At 42.6% G+C, this 22,464-nt stretch overlaps 1 protein-coding gene across 1 annotated transcript; it reads left to right on the top strand.

Moving 5' to 3' along the window:
- The first annotated feature begins 7,311 nt into the window (after positions 1 to 7,311).
- Positions 7,312 to 21,958, top strand: hmgcll1 (3-hydroxymethyl-3-methylglutaryl-CoA lyase-like 1). Its single transcript, XM_012840350.3, has 9 exons — positions 7,312 to 7,679; positions 8,534 to 8,611; positions 9,282 to 9,389; positions 9,753 to 9,848; positions 10,097 to 10,245; positions 11,329 to 11,392; positions 11,562 to 11,750; positions 20,342 to 20,467; positions 21,212 to 21,958. The coding sequence occupies exons 1-9, from the start codon at positions 7,584 to 7,586 to the stop codon at positions 21,311 to 21,313; spliced, it is 1,008 nt and encodes a 335-aa protein (XP_012695804.1). The 5' UTR covers positions 7,312 to 7,583; the 3' UTR covers positions 21,314 to 21,958.
- Positions 21,959 to 22,464: the final 506 nt, after the last annotated feature.

The following is a 22,464-nucleotide window of genomic DNA, read 5'->3' as shown; positions in this document are numbered from 1 at the left end:
AGCACTTTTGCTGTTAGTCTCCCTTGAATTTTTTGGCTTCTTTCTACTGTCTCACATCCCCTGAATATACATTGTTAAGTCCTATCCAGCTGAAAGTTCTCAGGTCTTCTAGCTTTGGGGGTGTCAAGATGTGTTGGTATTTAAAGTTTATGGGTGTTTTATGTACAGCTGAAGTACTTCCACGTAAGAATTGTAAATGTTTGAGTATGAACCAAACACGAGCGTACTCCACCCCAGGGATGTTCTCTGTCCAAACACCCTCCACTCTAATGATGGCGCCAATGCCAGTGCTTTCATTCTGTGAGAAGGCAGTCAACACCCACAGAGCTGCCGGATGTGGCCCAGATGAGGGCCAGATGTTGAGCAGAGCCTGGCGAGTCACACCTGATCTGGACCACAACCCCTCCATTCTCTTAGGAAACTTATTTTAATCTCAGTCACACTTTGCAACCGCTTGTTGACTTTGAGAGATGAGACCGTGCTCGTGTGGAGCGCTACGACTGAAAAAAAAGGGTTGTCTGGTTTTTTATTTATGTGCACAAGATTGTAGATTGGGTAGTCTGTGTTACTAAATGGTGTGCAAAATAGACTGTTTGGTTAATTAGGAAATGGATGAGGTTACGTACTATTTATAATAGCTTTATTTGATAACTTTAAGCTTTCGCAGAAGATGAAGGATGTTTGTCATATGGTTCTGTTTTTCAACTCTGAGTTTCAGGTACTGCATAGGTACTTCTCTTGTGTCTATAATAGCAGTATGTGCACTTAAGTCTACTTCATGGACTAAATAGCAGTAGACATAACTACTGGGGCACAATTTCTGTAATTGAAATAGCTACGCAATGGAAGCCTGCAATCAAATGTAGGGTTCTGTTTATTTTCTCTGCGACTGCCTATCTTAGTTAGATAAAGTAAGAACCTGTCTTTTGTCTGCAGACTGACAATTGACATAGTTGTCATTCCAACTCTTGACTCTGCCAATGATTAACCTTTCAGCAGACAGACAGTGGTCTCCAGAGATAACCTGCCTTTTAAGTGATTTTTCAAGTAATTACGGGAAACATTTAAAGTCTTTAACTCTGTAGGCACTGTTTTGAACAAAAGGGCTTCTTAAAACCACTGAGATCTATCTTTATGTTCTATTATAGGGTGGTCAAATTAGTGTTGGTAATATTAGAAATCAAACCTACTTAGATTAACTAAGTTTCTACTAATAGAGAGGGAAATAGACTAGAGAAGTTGCATCTATCACAAACCAAAATACTGTTCTTTTTAGCTGTTGTCCTAATGTGAAAGACTGCATTTTCACTATATAAAGCAATTTACTTTAATTGACCCATGACTTGGAGATCACTGTAACCACGGGCATTAGTTGAAAGGTTAATATTTATTTACACAGCTCGGTTGACCCCTTCTGAACACAGGATATCTACACACCCCCACTCCAACTCCCCTTTTTATAGCGTGTTTTTTCTCACTCTTTCACTCTCTCTTGGCATGTCAGAACATTGAGTGACTGTATTTCTAAAAACCAGTGACCAGTCTGCCCAGATGTTATGTGGGCTCGATCTAAAAAAGAGCGTTGACGTCCGATGAATAGCGGAGGCCACCTGCTAACTTAACTCTTGGCGACGGGGCCTGATTTGCATTCCTGTGGCCTGTAGCTCGGCATGGCTACCGCTGGCACCTCACAATCCCATCTACTGTTTAATATCGTGGGCTCTTTCCAATTCTGCTAAATTTCTTCCTTTCTATAACACCGGGATCCGGCATGAATGGGCTCCTATTTTAAGGAATTCTCTGCGAGTCGCACCGGCCCCGCTCAGCGTAAACCTGACAACCACATTAAAAGCAACGAGTAACAGTTGCCATACTGAGAGCGGATTAATACACTGGACCGGTGCCCCTCGGGAGTGCCCCCTGCGCTTGGCATGAGCCAGAGCTACCCTGACACTCCTCTCTCCAACAGCCCCCATCATCACACCCTTCCTCACGAGCCCCTGCCACCATCCCCATCCCTACACAACCCCCCCCCCCCCCCCCCCCCCCCGGGCCCTCTGCGAAACGGCAGTTTTCAAAACAGCTGTAAACCATCTCCCGAGAGTCCTCTGAGAGTGTTTGTATTTTGTGTTTTAGCAAGTACTTTTTAGTGCTGGGCTGGTGGTGGGGAGGGGGGGCTTTGCCTGCTAAATTAAATAGCGTTAAAGCCTTCCATCATAATGGTTTACCTTGAAACAAGGCCTCTTTATGTGTTTCGCTGCCTGCTCCACACCATGCATGTAGTTATCTCATATGTGCACCGAGCACTATTGGCAGCGTACCACGCAATGACCGTGGAGGACCTAAACTCTACAGCAAGGGCTTCACTGTTTTGGACGGTTCTTTAAAGTGCTGCTGACATTTCTGTTTTGAGCTCCAGCTCTCACACCAAGGTATGTTCCGCTAATAGGGAAAACAGATGCACAAACTGTTTGGGACCATGCCTACCTCAGATCCGGTACAATGTGCACAGACATGTGTGGAGGACAGCACTCGAGGGGTAAAGGTCTGAATATATGCAACCTTTGTGAGATGAGATGCTTTCCAATGTAATTTCATCTCAATCGAAACCTTAACTGAAGTTAAAATAGCAGAAGTTCAAATCCATTAATTATATAACATGTATATTACCACTATGTTTATTTTAATTTGTTTATCAGAATGTGTTTGACCAACAACAGGAAAAACATAAATATTAAAAGCATTGTGGACCCATGCATGCTCTCACTCTGTGGGAAAAGCAGCCATGGGCCATGCATTCAATTATAAACAAGTGAATGATTGCTTTATTTGAAAGGAGTCATTCAACCCAGTGCACACACTCACATCTGAACATCTGTGCGGGTAGTTCAGTCGTTTCTGTGGAAGTCACTCTCATTATCCTTCAGTAAACTGAATTTTTACATCTTTTTTTCTCTTTCTCTTTTTTTGCTATTCTTTTCTCTCTTTTTTTGCTCGACTCACAGTTTATTTTCAGAGCGTCAGCTTGCAGTCCGTCCACAAGGCCGGTGAAATTGTATCTAATAAAAATGTTTTGCAGTTTACTTTATTCATGTTTTCACATATGGTTCTCTCTATTTGGGTACTGTGGGTGGGCTTCAGTCTTCTGTTACAGCTCAATCATGGCCTCATGAACAGACCATCTGGGTCTCGGTTTTACATGCTATTTGGTAACACAAGGCCACAGCACAACATTAAAGGAATGTGTCCTCAATGAAATACGACTTCTTGAGGTACATGTCCATTCATAGGTGTGCATGTTTTGCCTGGTTATGGAACATGAGGACAAAGGACCAAGACCTTGAAGATGCTGTCTCACATCACCAGGCGAACACAAAGCAAAACGCAAAGAGAAATTGATTCACAAATTCCTCCGGTTCTGGGATACTTTCGATTGCAAAAGATTTCCAGATCCCTTCGATTTGATTTTTTTCAGACAGACAATACTTCTAGCAGACAAGCAGAGTGGTGAAATGAATACCGAATAGTATCACCCGTTATTCATACGCATGATATGTACCATCCTGAGGTTGACAGGAGACTTTCCAGCAGGCTCCCTGGGTGCTGCGCTAACTGGGATCTGTCAGGCTTAATTTAAGATTAGCTCTCAACGTTGCTTTGCTCTGCCAAATAGCCAAAGTCCCTCTGTGAGGTGGCTGATGCCTTGAAAAGCGTTCAAGAAAATTGCACAAGAACATCCTCCTCAGGATATTAAGCCTTTTCATAGTGATTTTTGAGGGTGTTGTATGAATCGGAGAGAGAAATTCTGTATCTAGCTCAGTGGGTTGGTGGGTTTGAATATCAGCTGTGGGTATTGTATTGTATTAGTAAGTGATTCATGACTGGGAAAAACTGTAGTCATTTAGAAAAAGCCGACCCACACCTCCAAAGAATTTTAATGAGTATGTCTAATACTCTGAGACACAAATCATGTCTGTTCTGCTGTCAATTTGCCATTCACATCCCCTGGGGCTGAGTTAATTCATGGTTTAACTTCTTTCTGCATGATTTAGAAATGAGTGCTCTGTCTGCTCTTTAGCTCTCAGTGAAAAGCACTTAAAAATATGCTAAACAAATTGTTGCTAATGAAGAAGCAATTAACAAAGGTGTTTCTTTTCCTGCTGTGCAAAAACCTTAAAGGCCATCCGCCTCTGCTAGTCAATTTATTTAATTTATGTTTGGCCTTTGGTAAATGCTGGGCTGAAATTCTCATTTTCACAGAAAAAGAGGAATGCTCTGAAGTCTGTGAGTTTACAGTCCTCATGGAGCAAGTAAAGCATCATCTGGATGCCCCATAAGTGTAATTAAACAATCTTCACAATACATCTTTGTGCTTGTTAAAATATCTACATGCATATTTCAAAGTGTAATACGACTGTGTTTAGTATGCATACGAACAACCTGCCTGTTCTCTAAATACTGCACATACCCTGCTATGTGATGGCACTTTGGACATGTCATTATTCTTCCCTTTGAATAGGAATTCTTTAAGGCACTTCCTAGCCGTAAGCATGCTAATCTGAACCTCATTTGGGAGATTCTTATTTATTTTTGGCCTTATAGCTCAGTCTGCAAAATAGTCTACCATTACCAAGACATCCGCTCACACCTTTTGATTACTGTGAGAGTGAACTGGGAAACTGATGTGCACAGTAAACAATTCTGGATCTTGATGGCTTCCTACCTGCTCCTCGTGGTACCTCTGGCACACAGGACAGTCGTCTTTTACAACTCTGGGCCATGATTGCTCCACGAGGCAACTAGCGCAAAAGTAATCTTTAATACACATGCTGTCTCAGAGGAGAACAGTGGAAAATTGGCTCGGGCCTGCCTGTCTTCCTGAAACAACTATATAAGGTGACCCACTGTTTTTATAGGTTTCAAAGGTTTTTGCCTTTGCAAAAAAATTACATGTCCCCTGGGGTTTCTCTCTCTCTCTCTCTCTCTCTCTCTCTCTCTCTCTCTCTCTCTCTCTCTTTCTCTCTCTTCCCACCACACCATTAAGTTTGAGAGTGAGGCATTGTAGCATTACAGCTCTGAAATAGATCGTATTCCATCAGTGGGAACTGGTGTGCTACATTCAATTTGGACATGTATTGGTATTTCATTAATTACCTACAACAGACACCAACCAAATAACAAAATGGAGTGGTGGTTTGGATAAACACATAATTTGTACCCGAGATTTACACTCAGAGTGTGTCACAAGATATCTGGACACTTAGGAACATACACAGTGTAATCTCTTCAGGAATCCCTTGGAAAGTGTATTTGTTGCAGCTCAGTGAGAGGAAGCCCAACGTGGATAAACATCCCGGGATGCAATCAGGCTCTTCTAGGTTGAGAATTGGAGACGCATGGTGGATGAAAATTGATTTAATCTGGAGTCCATTTTCCCGGTTTCTTTTTGTTTTCAGTATTTATCTGATGGCCTAAAACGTCTTTGATGCCATGCCGAAACCTGCTCCCTATAAAGTGTATTTTTCACATCTGTTTCATCCTTAAGATAAAAAGCACACAGTCTCACTCTTTTATTGGCACAATGGTCTTGATTAGATCAGCACTTGAAGTAGAAAGGTTGGGGGAGGCAAGAGCAGGTCTGTGATTTATGATTTTAATGTCATTTACCCCGAATTTAGCTAAGCATTGAATTTATTATCTGGCAGCAACAGTTAAGTGAAACCTGCTCTACCATTTTGTGAGCGCAATTGTAATTGGTATCAGTTCATGGGAATTTCAGATGCCTATGCTCTTTTTCCTCTTGTTAGCAAGGGAAGGGAGTGGTAAACATTTATGATCATCTTGTGGGATAAAATAAGAATGTTGCACGGACCAGAAATCCACATGATTAATTGAGAAATGATGGACTGCTCATCAGAAGTAAGTAGTGCATAAATAAATCCCAGGTTGTCTTCACTGATCTTTAGCTCCAGAAGACTCCTGAGATATCTTTTCACACTGTCTTGTCAAGAACATATCAAACATGGTGAATATAAACAAACCATCTGTCATACAGATTAAACAAGCTATTCTTCATACTGGATATGCAAATTTAGAATTAACATGCACACTGTTACCACCACGGGTAAATGAGTTTTTGAAAATCAAATGCTGACACACTTGAATAAAAAGCCTTCCTGTTTCCCTACTCTTCTTTACCGAGCTATAAAACCATCTACTGAAAGAGGAACAGAGTTCAGAGTTCAGAGTATGCTTTACCAGTGTATGGCGCACTTGTGAGGCTATAGTGAGACCATGCACTACACCATAGCACAGGCATCCCATAGACCTACTGGGCATTATATCCAATCTGACCCAAAAAGTGAGAGCCAGCTAATTAAGTCAATTATCAGTATTCAGGTATCTCTTTTGTGAATCCCCTTCATCTTTGGCTATTTACACCAGGGCAGCTCTATTCGTAGACTGATTAACTTCATGCATTCTAGAGCCACATTTAAATATATTACAATCCTAATATAAAAAATAGATGTCATGTGATGAGAAGCCTCATAGTAGGTTGGTGAATTAAGTCATTGTGAGCGACAGCAACATTCTTCTGAATTCTTCCTTTCATTCACGCTTTCTTCTCCAGCACATCCAAGAACATCAAACAGCCTTCAAATTGGACTTGCTATAGATTTACCTCTAGCAGCTTCTTTCATATAGAAATTGTCTGGAATGTGCTCTCAATAGGGGGGAATATTAAACTGTAAAATGGTGACAGCCCGTGAATGAGAGATACCCTTTCCACAAAGAAACCTGGTCATACCAGCTTCTTGCCCTTGCCTGAATGGGATGCAAATATCTCTCCCTGCACACCAGGTTATTGTCATAGGAGGACTCAGCACTAGGACTTCATTAAGCCTCTCTATTGTTAACATCTGGGCGAGGAAGAATGGCTCTTTCACAAGTAAATTGTGCCCCAGCCTCACAGAGGGATTCTATTACACAGCGCAGTTGACATTGGCAGCAGTGGCAAGCCTGGCAATGAAAAAACCTTCAGCTGTTTCAGTCACAGGAGATCAATCAAGGCAGCATGTTTCCCTGAACCCCTTATATTTCCGCCGAGAAAGAAACGGCTAGGTGACCTGGACAAGCCAGGCGTCTTGCCGCCAGTCTTTTCTGTGTTTTGCTCTGGTGCTGAATCCCCACAGAGCTCAAACATACCCGCTAGGAGCGCACAGCTCGGTGAGTCGTTTATAACAGTGTCAATGTTATCCAGACGAAACAGCAGCTCACAGTCCATTCCCTAATGACACGCTGCTGACGCTCCCCTCCCCCACCTCTCTCTCTCTCTCTCTCTCTCTCTCTCTCTCTCTCTCTTTCTATATCCCTTCAAAGGCGAGGATGCTGCTGCCATGGTAACCGCTGAGTCACCCTCTCCCCTGATGTGATTTCCTCTGCCAGCGAGGCCTGACTACGACTCTCGTTTCCTCTTAGCAATCGCTAACAGCTCGAGAGAACGTCACTGCCACAGGTGCTCCCGCGGCAGAAAGGGGTTTCTCCAGCGCATCGAGGAGAAGGACCTGTCGGGAGTCTCACCGATGGGTAGCATCCCCTCCGCGGTGAAGCACTGTCTGAGCTATGAGACACTCGCGCAGGATTACCCTTGGCTGGCTCGCTGGCTACAAGAGGAGAAGGTGGGGGACTCTTGCATGCTTCAGCACATGCATCGCACATGTGACTTAGAGCAGAATAAGCGGGGGTGGGGTTGGATACATCATTATGCATAAGACTGGGTCTACTGCTTGCAGTTCACATTGTTTGTAATTTGCGGATGGGAAAGGCTGGATGCCTTCGGAAAGAGGAGAACGAGAAGGAAACGGCTGGCTTTTTCGGTGTGATGCAGCTACTTAAAATAAGGCGAGCATGACAAGACGAGGATGTAAATTATGGATGAGTTATAGCTGATGAATCAGACAGGGCTTTCAGACGATGCGCCCGGTTGATATACAGGAGGGAGAGAGGAAGGCCCCTCTTCCACTCCCACAAGCTAAGGTCTTTCCACTGTCATTCGAGGGGAATGCTTCGAGTGAACGCCCCGTTAACTCCCCTACTTTCGCCCGGTTTGATTTAGTGGAATTAGAACAGATGCAACATTAACATTAGGTAGCATCTCACCAGGGTATGTCTTTATTTCTCAAGGTCAAGGTTTATTGCTGTCCAAATGTACTAACAGAAATGTTAAGCTTCCTCCTTTACCATACCCCCAAAGCTCAAAGCTGGACAAAGTGTTACTGTTAAAAGGGAGAAATATGTCTTCCAGACACATGGCAAATTATGAATGGTCTGGCAACAGAAAGTCTAATGTCAAAAGTGTCTTGACTTAAAACTCACACACGGTAAAATGCATCATTTGACAGGAAACTTTGCATACAGCAGGCTATGCATCTTTTACAGACTGTTAGATTCTCCATAAAATGAAATACAACACAGTTAACACATTCATTGCCCTGCTCTTTTGTTCACTGACTGTGCAAAGTGTCATTTGCAGTATGGTGCCATTTGTGAATTCCCCAAAACGGTCAAAATTGTTGAAGTTGGACCAAGAGATGGACTGCAAAATGAAAAGGTATTATATATCCTCAAACCTCTTTTCATCATAAAGTGCAGTGCTACAGTGCTTTCAGATGGATTACCATTTCTGCGCACACTTCAAGTCTAAAATTGAATTAATATTTACTGAAAGATCCACTGTTCCAGCAATGTTAAGTACAGTATACCACACAGGGTCTGAAGAAAGGAGGCTTTATTCTCAAAGGAAAAGACAAAGAATGGTTTGTAGTGCAATTCACATAGGCTATTGGTTCATGAAAATAGGACAAAATGGATCTTTCTCAATGATTACTGAAAACATATGGTTCACATTTTCCCTTCAAATACTATATTGACGAAATGAACACAAACCGACCTTGAAATATATAGGAAACACGACATGGTCCCACCAGATGGCTCATATGTTATAAGTTTAGTAGGAGTAAGTCATATCTTTATCATTCCCACAACCATGTAATGCTGTAACTCTCAAGATAGACATGATGACAGTGTTAAGGTTTGTGAGTAACAGCACGCAGCGATTTGGAGAAATCCCTCTTTTGAGATATAAACGCAGCAGCTGAATGCACTAAATTATTGCGATTGCAAACGCAAAGCAGCTGAAATGCACAGATGCACGGAGGGGTACCTCTGAACCTCCTGTTAACTGGATCCTCAAAGCCAGCTCAGTGTCATTGTCTTTACAGGAAATGGTGCCGACAGAGGTCAAAATCCAGCTGATAAACATGCTCTCCGAAACGGGCCTGCCCGTGATTGAGGCCACCAGCTTTGTGTCCTTTAAGTGGGTACCGCAGGTAATGGCTCTTTGGTGCGCGCGGAGAACGCGCTGAGTGATTTACGAGGCGTTCATTGTTCTCTGCGAGACTGGCGAGCACAACCTGTACCTTAGACATTTGAGTTATGCATCAAACACGCAGATGTTTTCAGAATAGTTCTATGGGATATTTTAAAGGTGCTGTTTTGAGCTACTTTGTGTCAATCCTAAATGTTACAAATATGTGTGATTCATGAATATGGATTAAAGTTACGAGTTAGCCAAGTACATTTACAAATTACCTTTGTGTCAAGTTAAATTAAATGTATTGTGCATTAAAAATAATTCAAACTCTCTGCTGGACACATTAACCCTATTTCTATGTTGTCTGTGTATCTCGTAGATGGCTGACCATGTTGATGTGCTTAAAGGAATTACTAAGTCACCTCATGTCAAATATCCAGTCTTAACACCTAACCTACGAGGCTACCAGGCTGCTGTGAGCAAAAATGTTTATTATTTATGCCATGACATTCTCTTTTTGGAGTTATTAACAACTGTTTGTCACTTGTTTAAATGTTTATCGCCCTTTATATACAACATATGTCCTGACTTAAAATTAGTTTTCCTCTGTTAACCTTTAGCTGAATGGGTGTGTTTACATCACGTGGAGAGCCTTGCCCTGATCAGTAAATGTTTAGCTTGACTGATTTATATCCATTTCCCCACGGTCTCCACATCTGAAAGGTTGAGGCGGGGGCTACTGAAGTAGCTGTTTTTGGATCGGCCTCGGAGACGTTTAGCAAGAAGAACATCAACTGCTCCATCAAGGAAAGCATGCTGAGGTTTAAAGAGGTCATCTCCTCAGCCAAGCAGGCAGGCATACCAGTGCGGGGGTGAGCTCAACCCCCTACCACTGTCAATCTTGCAGCTTGACAGATTTTGTGTGCTGAACTACTGTTTGTTGGGCATCGCCTCTGTTTAATTGTGTACGTTTTGTAGCTCTGCATGCACAAATTAGGTCTGAAACTTACAGCATTTTTTAGGTTTATTTATTTATTTATGTTGCAGTCCCTGTTGAAAATGCCTTTTTTAACTGTTCACTTCATGAGATGTCATCAAATTTAACTCTCATTATCTATCATTGATACATGAAACAGAACATAAATACTTTTTTTGAGGAAGGGGGGGGGGGGGTGTTATTTCCTCACAGGGCACCTAGTGAGGGAAAACTGCGAAATTATCTCATTTGTTAATGGATAAATAAGTCAAGTTCCAGATGCCTGCAGCTTCAGAATCTAGGGCTTTGTATCAGTTACAAGTACAAGTCCAGATGTGTCCAAGCAAATATGCCTTGTCAACCTGTGTGGCAGCAGTCTTTAATCTTAAAAAAGAAAGAATTTTTTTGTTGTTTTCCCAAGGCCACACGTCAGTTTCATATTCTCCTTTTGGCAAATGGGACTTAGTGCCCACTGTTCAAACTGACTGAGCAGCAGTTACCCCCCCCCCAACACACACACACACACACACACACCCTCTCAGTGTGTAGCAAGACTCCATGGAAATTCCGGTAGCTAGCTGAAGTATCGTCTAACAACCAGGAGCCCAGGAGAAACATTTTCAGCTTTTCACTTGTTTGTCCGCTGGTCGAGCAGTAAACGTTTCCTACACATATGGAAAGTGCATATAGTTTTACTTCTTCTCTTTTTTCCTGGACTCATTTCTCATTCCCACGGTCAACATTGTGGCCTCTACTTAGCAACATGAACAACACCGACCAAATGTTATGTTCCCCAACTGCAAATGTTTTACAGTATCCTCTCAGCACTGCATTTTACAATAGAGTGTTGGGTCATCAACAGTGAGTATAAAAGCGTCATTTTAGGCAGGTTTTTTTTGGGGGGGGGGGTTCTCAACACTGACCACAGAAGTATTCATAGCAGAGCCAAAATGACTGTCTGTTTCTCTCTCATGTTCAGGTATGTCTCATGTGCTCTCGGTTGTCCATACGAGGGACACATAGAACCAGCCAAAGTAACTGAGGTGAGCAAATTCTATCTTCTTCCTTCTGTTTCTCTAAGGTGAATCCTGTTAATGACCAGGATACTATACTAGTCCAAATACTATATAATCAGTGTAAACATTCATAGGTTTGGCTTTTAATAGGAATGTAGTAAAGCTTTCCACAAATGTACTCTTGTTTTGTATTCAGGTGGCGAAGATGATGTATGATCTGGGATGTTATGAGATCTCGCTGGGTGACACCATCGGTGTGGGCACACCTAAGTTAATGGCCAACATGCTACAGAGCGTCATGAAGGAAATACCCACCAGTGCCTTGGCAGTCCACTGCCATGATACTCATGGACAAGCCCTAGCCAACATCCTCATAGCTCTGCAGGTGAGGGTCTGGGTATTGCTGCTGTCGCCTTTGAAATGGGCTCTGTTTTATGTAGCTGTAGTGGTGTGTAGGTGAGGAAATTGTAATAGCATACGACCCATTCATAAAGTTATTTTTAGTAGTTATTGCATTTGCAGAGGGGGAAAAAGACTTCATGTGGGATTTGGTGTCCCAAATTTGCCCGTGACCTTGCAAAGAAGTGAAAAGGAAAACATCAATTTGGAGGAGGGTTAAAAAGGAACCTGACACCGGAGCTCGAGATGGCTTGACAGCGGCAAAAAAAAAAAACGCAACAAAAACTCCCCAAAAGAGAAATCGTCTCCTCAAAATCCCCTGAATAACATAAAACATGCCTGGCTGGCGCAGTCATTACCAAACCACTGAGACAAATCATGAATGAAGTCGGTCTTGCAATCACTCAGATTCAGATTCAAATTCAAAAGAAGCTTCATTGGTATGACCATAATGCTCTGCAGTAGTGCCAACAGCATATGAGTAGAGAGAGTACACTGTATATCAAAGATACATCACAAGGGAAAGGGAGGATGGGACGATAGTAATAATCAAGGAATCAAGGTATCCTCTCTCTCTCTCTCTCCCTCTATCTCTCTCTCTCTCTCTCTCTCTCTCTCTCTCTCTCTCTGCTTTGGTACAATTCGCCAGCTTTTGTTTGAAGGAAAGCTTTCAATCCGGGGGTGTTTCAGACACAACCCAGAGCCCTCACTGACGCGGCACTATCAGCTCTCTGGGGCCCTTTGTGGCTTCTCTTTCACAGTTTGTCTTCCCCGGGCCGCGCGGGGATGCTCTTCGGGGGCTGGGCGGGTCAACAGCTGTCAGGAGGTCGACACAAAGGCTTACCTATTGGGTGTCTGTTTCATATGACAGGGCTCCGGCCTTGACAAAGCCCCAGAGCTGGAGAGGAGAGGAGAGAAGAGAAGAGAGGAGAGGAGTGGGAGGAGAGGAGGGCCAGGGCCCTGCGGGGCTCCCAGCTCGTCTGTCGCTAGCCTGTTGAACCCTGTGACAATGCTTTGCTTAAAGGGCAAGGGGAAAATTATCCTTTCATCACCCACTACTAAACACATGGTGGACGGGCGGGGGTTTGGGGGGGTGGGGGGGTTGGGGGGCGAAGCGGGGCAGAGGGGGGAAAGGAAAACCCCAGGCTCTAGTAATATGCCTGCCCGAACTCCCCTTTCTCTAATTCCTCCTCTTCCATCTCTTTCCAGCTGTAACTGTGTAACCCTAACTGAGGTCGGCACTTCACAAAGGTACCCATGAATCTCCCTCACTTTGTTGTGAATTGGGTGTCATGGTTGAGGGTCCTATTTCAAAAAAAAAGATTACAAAGAGACATAGAGCAGCTAATTTGAATTCAAACAAGCAATTGTGTTATACCTCTTTCACCCCCTCGGATTGTGTTTCCCCACATATTAGGCTGTGAGTGATCTGAATTACAGATTCCCGAAAACAGGTTTAGCTAATAAGAAAAGCTTACGATCGGCAGGAAGGCCTGTGTTTTTGTAAGTACAGAAATATCTCCTGAACGTGATTGGGTTATTCTAAGCCAACATCTGCGTGCACGACAGAACCCTTTTCAGCTGTCTCAGCTGTTGGGGCGACCGTGTAAAATAACTCCTTTCCAGACATTATGATGTTGGGCACATTTGACAACAGTGAAAAGAAACAGGGACAAGGTGAAATTCCTCAGTGTGAATCAGCATTAAGACTGATTCACCACAGCTGCCTCTTGCAAACCACAGAAAATAATAACAGCCGAGTAAGTTCAGCCGGCCATTTACCCCCCACCCCCCTCCATGTCCAAAAAAACGTAGTGGAAATGAAAGATGTTATCATGGCTTTTCATTACTGGGTGCCAGGAGTCCCCTACCACCAACTGAGCAAGAAATGAATTCAGCTAACCCTGTCAGATTTGAGTCACCTCTGCTTTTGTTAATGATAAAGACATGCCATGCTCTCTTTGTACCTTTCTTTTCAGACTATTATTCTCTATGTGAGTGTGTGTGTGTGTGTGTTTGTGTGTGTGTGTGTGTGTGTGTGTGTGTGTGTGTGTGTGTGTGTGTGTGTGTGTGTGTGTGTGTGTGTGTGTGTGTGTGTGTGTGTGTGTGTGTGTGCTTCCGTGGTACAAACCTGCACTTGGCAGGCAACACAATAGGGAAGTATGTAGTGTGCTTTCACAGGCCTGGCCTGGGAAGGTTTAATCTCATGGAGCCTTTCTTTGTGAGCGGAGGCAGACTCGTTTGACCATTGACAGGCAGTGATATGGCGAGACAGGTCTTGCTGGGCGTGCTGGTCTGCTAGTCTTCCTAGTGAGCTGCTTCCCAGGGCCCCAGACATGGCCAGAGCTCTGTCTCAAAATCATTCAGCAAAACACTCACATCAATATTTGCACCCTGCGGTGGGACATGTTGAGCAAACGTCAATGCCAAAAAGTGCATCTGGACATTTTTTTGTTACGAATGAGATAGTTGGAATTCAAACGCTGCTAGATTGATTACAACAAAGATAAATTATGACCAAACTATCAGTCGATAGTAACAGGTAACACTTTTCTTTCTTTCTTTTAGATGAAGTTGATAAGAGGATTGTTGTTCAAAGCATAACAGCCTGTGATCAAGTTATTTGAAGTCATATTTTCTGGACACAATATGAACTTGCTTGTTAGTGTTTAGAAGTGAGAACTTTTGCAGCCTTGTGAGTCACTCTTTACTCTTTGAAGGAGAATCAGTGTAGTATCTATTTGGCCTTCGGGAAAATCTGATGGAATTCCTCTACACGTGTTGACCAGGCCACCTGCTATGCAGAGAAAAAGCTTAGACTGGGGATTCTTGCTCTTACTTAATCAATTTGATGGCTGGGAACTAGTGAATTGTAAATATTTATTTGTAAAATCACAAGCAAACTATGAAAATGAAATGTTCCATTTAATTTACCTGACTGGTTATCCTCAGCATTAAATGCACATATTTGTATCCCCGGAGGAAGAGCTTTGAATGCACGAAAATCTCGTTAAGCGTGTTCGTTTGATGTATGGCATTCAGTGTAGCCCAAAATGTCACTTAGCCCCTCAGGGTCCAGCCCCTCAAATGTTGATTTTGCTTCCAGGGGACTGCAGGGTTGGCTGCCTCTCTCAACTCCGGGCTTCTTAAACTTTTCCAGATTAAGGACCTTCACTTAAAATATCACACTCTAGCAGCCCCCACCATCTAATATGTAGGTGTATATAGTAACTCTCTCAGTATAGTATTAACAGACTTTACTGCTCATGATCAGTTATTATTATGGGTTCCTATAGCTCATCTGGTAGAACAAGATGCTAACCAGATTTAGGATTTGGGTCTGTTTTTTAAAACATAAAAAATAAATAGTAATCCATTGAGTTTCAGGTCAGGGTAGAGAGAGGCCTGGCTTCTGCCTTTCCTATGCCACGTGACTGGGATCCACTTCACAGAGCTAAAGAGATTTACCAGTTAGATACTAGGACAGCACTGAAATTATGTCTGAAAGGTACCTTGCATTTTCAAAAATGAAGTCCAGTCCTCTCAAAGAGGAAGCTGTAAACCCTCATCCCTAAACGCTCTGCGGCCCCAGGGGCTGTGTCTAGGCACCGCTGTCTCTCTCCAGCATGAAACAAATCCATCTGCAATCTCCCTTAGGTCACTGATACCAAAAAGAAACGGGCTCTCAAAAGTTGCAACCTGTTCTGAGAAAATAATAATATAAATAAATAAATAAATACATATAATAATAAAATAATTCAAGATCTATTTCACTTGCATTTGATGACTGAGAATGCACTACAGTTTGACTAATGGGCTGTAAGTCAAGTGTATGTTATAAACGTAGGCTCTGGACAGCCAGAGGAAGTTTGGCTTAAATGTGTCTGGGAAAGATGAACATGATGGATATTTATAAACCAATTACTTTGTGAAGTAAGGCCTTATAGTAGCAGTGCTGATTGAAACATCTTGCCTTGTTTGCAGCAGACCACACTATCATGTAACCAGTGACAGACTAAAGAGTCAGGATATTGGTTTTGAAACACATTTAGCCCTCCGAGACTACCGATGTAGTGTTGTTTTTCTGTTGTAACTTGGGGAACATTTTGATTCATAGTTTGACATACATTGTCTCTTCACATCTCATTACTTTTGACCCTTTCACAGACAGGACACATTCACGCGTTGTGATCTTTACAAAAGATCCTCACAAAGGTCAGTGCTAGGAGGTCTCCCAGTCCTTGAAAATGCCACCGTGACAGTGTCATTTTTCATGGTTACTTACCCTACATCAGGAGCAGTAGCAATGCCTTCATGATTACATCATTTCTTTTTTGAACGAAACAAAAACAGTTGTCACAAATAGAGTCACGGAAATAAGATATCTACCTCACTGCTGATGAAATAAAACCATTGAAATACATTGTCAGATGTATTATGCAGTATGGTTGTTGACCAACCATTCCGCAGGCCTCAATTAGCCCTCAGACGATTGCTGATGAAGAAACATTTGGCCTTACTGGAGATTAGCCCTCTTGAGTGTGTTCCCCTCGTTGCCATGGGAATGAGCGAGTGAGCCATTCAGTGGAAAATATTGCACTCTATGAGAGGGTGAGATTAGGGGTAGCACTCCCTCAGGCACGCCTGTTTAATAGCTGTAGCACCGGGACGTGTTATGGAACTGGAAGGCGGCCCTGATGAATTAATTTCGCCGTGGGAAAACACAAGGGGTTCTGGCCGTATAAAACGTTTTTTTTTTTCGTTTTTTTAGTGGCTCGCTATGAATGGTAGCCGTGCAGCAGTAGAGTTATCACCGAGATTTACTGAGGACTGTAATCTCACTGTTTGATGGGGATGAAGGGTCTGGGATCAATTTAGTGACAAAAACATTTAGAAATCTGCCATGTTGTCACAAACAAACTGAATAATGTGCTTTGCAAATAGAAGACATGTCTATCAAACAAACACAATGTGCTTTGCAAAACCAAATAAGCTACTTACAAAGGACAAATACAGGACAGGTTCCACAAATGTAAACAAAGAATGGAAATAAATAAAACACATTTGGCATGCCTATATAATAATGCAAAACATCATTTGTGGATCAAGTGACTTTTGGCATTGTTTTTCCGCTTGTAAAAGCAAATATAAACGCACGTACAGTACGAGTTGCAAATGCAAACGCTCCAAAACAGCAGGTGGCCCTACAGCTCGGTGGGTCGTGTGACTAGAGAAGACCGTTGATTTGTCCTCTTACCTCCGCCAACGAGGTCATGGTTTTGGCTTGGTTTGGTTGTCTGTCTGTCTGTTTGTTTGTCGGCATGATTACACAAAAACTACCTGAACGATTTTCATGAAACTTTCATGGTGAGGTGAAGCATGGGCCAAGGAAGAACCCGTTATACTTTGGAGCGGATCCACTAATTGTTTTTCACTTTAGCTAACATTGTGATAGGGCATTTCGGCTTTTATTTGGTTCTTTCATTTTCTTTAAGTCTTTATTAGCATTATGTTATGGCATATATTATGTTATGGTATATGTTATGTTATAGCAGCCTTCAACATATTTTTGTCACTAAATTGTTCCCATAGAAGGGCTTTACTCTTGATGAAGTGAAATGGACAGTTAAGTCAGTGACAGACTCACTCACTCACTCACTCACTCACTCACTCACTCTCTCTCACACACACACACACACACACACACACACACACACACACACACACACACACACACACACACACACACACACACACACACACACACAGACAGACACATACAGTAACACACACACTAGACACACTCATGCACTTACACACACACACACACACACCAAACACACACACATGCACACACATATACACACGTACACTTACTCACTCAACATGTCACAGTGCATCTCTGGCCGTGTGCAGAGTATCCCGCCCAGGTGTTTAAAGTGAGTCATTTGTGTGTAAGGAGTAAGGTCTTTACCTTGGCATGCACACATGCTCCCAGATCATAGAGGGTATTCATGCTGCCCTGCCTCCTGACTTATAATTTCCTTCTTTTCTTGAAAATAACTCATTATATTTTGTCTACCTACTGATCGGCCAAAAATACAGGACAAGGGAACGGCTGTGGTTTTATAGAGGTAGCTGTGTTTATTTATTGCTGGGAGGAACTGTCCCAAGACGGAAAGTTGTCAGCACATTGAGCCGCTAGCCTCCAGTACAATTACATACAGAGAACGTCCAAAGCTGAGTCAGTACACCTATCGTTCGCAAGCATAACTGCTAAACTGCTGGACTCTAAGCAAACAAAAAACATAAGGAGTGCGGTGCGGTATTCCCCTCTAACTTTTTTGTTCACCTGCAGAGTGCTGTACCAGCCAGCCAGTATTGCCTGCCAGCCAGGCAAACAGAGCTCTGTAACTCTGACCCTGTGGTTGTAGAAAGAAAAACTGAAAATGAGGTTTCATAACCTTCCCAAGAATTCAGCAATTCTTTTTTTGCAGTGGCCACAGCTCATTGAATGTGAGCCCTTTAGCAGCAGTTCCACATCTGGTTTCTTGGCTGTGTTAAGTTAATTGAACACTTGCAATTTGGAGTTCCTGACCGCTGTTCCCCAAGTGGCCCTGTGCGTTGCAACAGAAACAGGAGTTTTTTGGGGCGGGCTAGCTGTTGAAGGTTTCCCCCCAGTCTCAGGCGGCACCGCTCCATCAGGAGAACGGACCCTTTCTGTAACCCTGCGGGTCGCTAGGCGTTAGCGTCTCGATGCAAGGCGATTGGCGCAGTAAATTACCGCTCGGTGTTTACACAACAAAAGTGTCTGCCTAATACAATATTCTCAACTGACGTTAATGAAACCGAGGGTCTGGAAATCTCGAGTGCACTGCACACTGACATGGATCGCTCCTGCCCTGCCAACACAAACAGCAATTACAGCCTGCTCAGACAGCCCTCCTATGAAATAAGGCCTTGTCCCTGAGAAAAGGCACCAATTACAACCATTGTTTTAAAAAAAAGGGCAAACAGGCTCCTGTTCTTTTTTGTTTGCTCGGTCCTGCCCGAAGGGTTAGAGGACCTCGAGCTCCGCATCCATCCATGCGACTGCGTAGGGTCAGAGGGAGGATACGCGCGTTCATTTCACCTTGCTGTGGGATCCTCCGACATCTGGCTCGGCCTCGGAAGCTGGAAAACTTCTTTAAGATCCTCCAGACAGTCACAGGGACATGTGGAAAACATTCTGATATCCTAATCTGCAAACGCTCCTGAAAAATAGGCAGGCCTGGCTTCATAATTTGTTGTGACAAAGAGAAAGGATTCCAGAAGCTTCTGTAAATAGCTTAATGGATTTAAAGCCCAGCCCAGGGTCCTGGGAGAGAGATGTCATACAGTTTCCTCTACCTGCTTGCAACAAGTGAAGTTGCACACCTGCATTGCGGGTCTGGAAAACAATGAACTTCCCCATGCACCTTATCATAGGAACATGTGCTCAAGTCCAAGAAACGGTAATATGAAAACATCGCTTCACACACTCAAGTGAAAACATTGTTTATGCAAGTGAAAAATGTCGAATGGGGTTTTGTCAGGGTACGCTGTAAGATTAGAACAAAAAGTCAAGACCTCTGTAAGTCAACAGTTTCAGAGTATTTGGCTGCGCGATCCAACAAAAGCCCAGACGTGCTAGAATGGCCTACAACGCATCATTAATCCTCATATGGAGGCCAGACACTTATGGTACACAGTCGAACGCAGTTTCCCCACTGTGTGCAAAAATCCTACAATTACACTGATTATACGCACGGTGAAATCCAAATTGAATCTGAGGAAGTTAAAAAAGACAAGGCAGACCTTTTCTTACAGGTGATTATTTTTTCATATGGGGGCGTGCTATTTATTCAGGAGCAGAAGACTGTGGTATTGTGCTCCCTGCTTGAGGATGGTGTCTGTGGGATTAAATTTGAGTTATTTTATGGCTTCAGGTGGAAGTGTTCCGTTTTTTTGCGATGAAGTATTATACACGTTGGTTTTGGAATGGCCGTGAAGGGAAAAACCACAGTGTGTTTTATTCAGTCTTCGTCTATGTCGTTCCTCTATGTCTGTTGTCACGAGAAGGGCCTGAAAGAGAGACTAAAAGGAAGAATCAAACAATCTTATAATTTTATCATTTTAATATTAATATAAGAACATCCACATGGTATGTTAATGGAGGTATGAAAGTTTTCAGACCCTTCAGCACAGGTCCTGTCAAACTGAATTTGTTTGTTTCAGTTTGTATCCTGCTGATAGTAAGATGGTAACAACTGTACACTGGGGCAGCAGCAGCACCACTGAGTTTTGTCTTAATAATTAGGCCTCCTGGGTAGTGTAGTGCTCCATTCTCCTACAGAAAAAGCCCTCAGTGCCAGATAATAAACAAAGCCATGTAGGAGAAGAAAAAAAAACTTGATTTATGCAACACATTCTCAGGCAACAAAACCACACAGGAACAGAACATCATAATAAAGGATAACTGATAGCATTGTAGCGAGACTTTACACCCAGCTCACCTTTTGTGGGTACTGAAAGCCTTTCCTGTTGTGCTCGGTGCAGATGGGGATTTCTGTGGTGGATTCTTCCGTGGCGGGGCTGGGAGGCTGCCCGTACGCCCCAGGGGCCTCGGGCAATGTTTCAACCGAGGATGTTGTCTATATGCTCCATGGCCTGGGCATTGAGACTGTAAGTGTGTCTATATATTGCCTTTGTGCTTTTTTTTGTCAGAGGTGGTGGGGGAGTGCGAAACACCAAACATCACACCTGTCTCATAAGACATATGAGTGGATATATGTATAACTATGTTTTAATGTATTTGTAATAATCAATGTATTTAATATAGAATGATACCATACAGTATAACAGCATCAATATCATGAATATGTACCTCATCTTGTAATTGGATTGAAACCGTGTCAGATATGTATGCACACAGAAAGAGAGTGAAGATAGAGGAGTATATATGTTTTTATGTGATGTTTCCCAAAAGCCAGCAGATTTCAGAAAAATGTCCCTCTTCAGCTGTAAAAGCAAAGTGCTTCTGAGCAGAACATATATTTATATAGACGCCATTCAACCCACGTGTTGAGACCTGGCGCTTCAGTCTTTGTAACAACAGGACTATAGTGTTTCAGGCAGGTTATTGATTGTGGTATTCACTCCTGCGCCCGGACAAACCTTTCGATCATGTTCGGTCTCCTTTAAAACAGCATTTCCCCCCCCATTGATCACGGTAGGCTTACCGTACACTCATATTACAGTTGTTTCGCCTCATTAACCTTTTAACTGCTTGGAGGAGTTTTGAGAGCTCAGTTTACCTCTAATCCCTGCCCATGTGTTTCTTTTTCTGTTGCACCCCCTGCTGTTAGAGACATGTGCGTGCAACTCATTTGATTCTTCCCTTTTTTTCTGTCTTCTTTTTTGATCCAGGGGGTTAATCTTTCGAAAGTCATAAATGCAGGTGAATTCATCTGTCAAGCCTTAAACCGCAGGACCCACTCCAAGGTTGCCCAAGCCACCGTCAAGTCTTAGCTATTGTAAGCCACTGTGTCCCAAAGTATAGTCATACGATATGATACATACTATTCTGTGCCATTTATGTAAATATGAATTATTTTTCAGTGAATATAGAGCTTTGCACTATGTCGATGTTGCTTAAACATACGTTTTCTAACTAACTAACTCACTTCAGATCATTCTTCCTGGGCACTTTAACCTCTGATAAACATGACTATTTTTCTTACCAAAAGAATTTACATTCTGGCATTAACATTTTTGTCTACCCGTAAGATAAAGTCCCTAGGCAGACGATTCCTCACTTTTGAAAGTTGTTATGTCTGTTCCTGCTGGTGTCTTCCTCTATTAATTTCCTGCCCAATGTGTTTGTAATTAAGATTGAGCTGTACACTGGGTCCTGGAGGTCAGCCTGGCTTTAAAACCAGTGAGACATTGATCATTATCTTCTCCTTCATGTATGCTCATTTCCTAAATCCTCTCGGGAAACATGGAGTGTGGCATTTCTTAAGGCTATCAGCAGTTTTTCTTTGCTCCTGTCATGCAACATAACCATGTAGGACAGTAGACTGAGAAACCAATTAAGTGAATATATATGTCCATATCCTGGCCTTTACATGTACCAGGGTAAACCTGCAATAAAAAGAATTGTGAAATTCCAAATAAGTGTTTCCAAAAAAGTCTTTCATTCTTAGGTTCAGATTATTGTGAGGTTCATTATTGGAACATTAAGATAACGCAGACTCCACAGGTAATATTATTATTATCATGTCACAAAGTTGAATGCAAGCAATTCATGCCAAACACTAAAACAAACTCCACCATAATCATCATGCTTAGTGATTATAATCTATCGTATGAATCATCTCCTTTTACATTTAAATGATGCACCATGCAAGTCAGTTTGCACCACCAATAACCATATTCCTTTTGGATTATTCTATGATTAAAAAAAAATGATTTAAAGTAATGCAATTTCTTTTTTATGTTTTTACGAAAAATGACCCTCCTATAATTGATGAATGGCACAAACCATTGAGCTGAGTTGAAAATGCTTTTATATTTCATGTTCTTTTGTGCACATTGACCTTTGAGGCGAGTGGAGAGGTGGTCCATCTCTGTTTTGTTTGCCACCATTCAGGAGGGTAATTGATCGAGCCAGACCCATT

Source organism: Clupea harengus, chromosome 13 (genome assembly GCF_900700415.2).
Source record: "Clupea harengus chromosome 13, Ch_v2.0.2, whole genome shotgun sequence".
NCBI classification, from domain to species: domain Eukaryota; kingdom Metazoa; phylum Chordata; class Actinopteri; order Clupeiformes; family Clupeidae; genus Clupea; species Clupea harengus.
The sequence above is the reverse complement of the archived record's forward strand: the minus strand, read 5'-3'. Positions and strand labels throughout refer to the sequence as shown.

Excerpts from the sequence above, each read along its gene's own strand:
- hmgcll1 (XM_012840350.3), top strand. The coding sequence starts at position 7,584 with ATGGGTAGCATCCCCTCCGCGGTGAAGCACTGTCTGAGCTATGAGACA. Across the intron at positions 9,849-10,096 it reads TACGAGGCTACCAGGCTGCT|GTTGAGGCGGGGGCTACTGA; the intron begins GTGAGCAAAAAT and ends CACATCTGAAAG. Across the intron at positions 11,393-11,561 it reads AACCAGCCAAAGTAACTGAG|GTGGCGAAGATGATGTATGA; the intron begins GTGAGCAAATTC and ends TTTTGTATTCAG.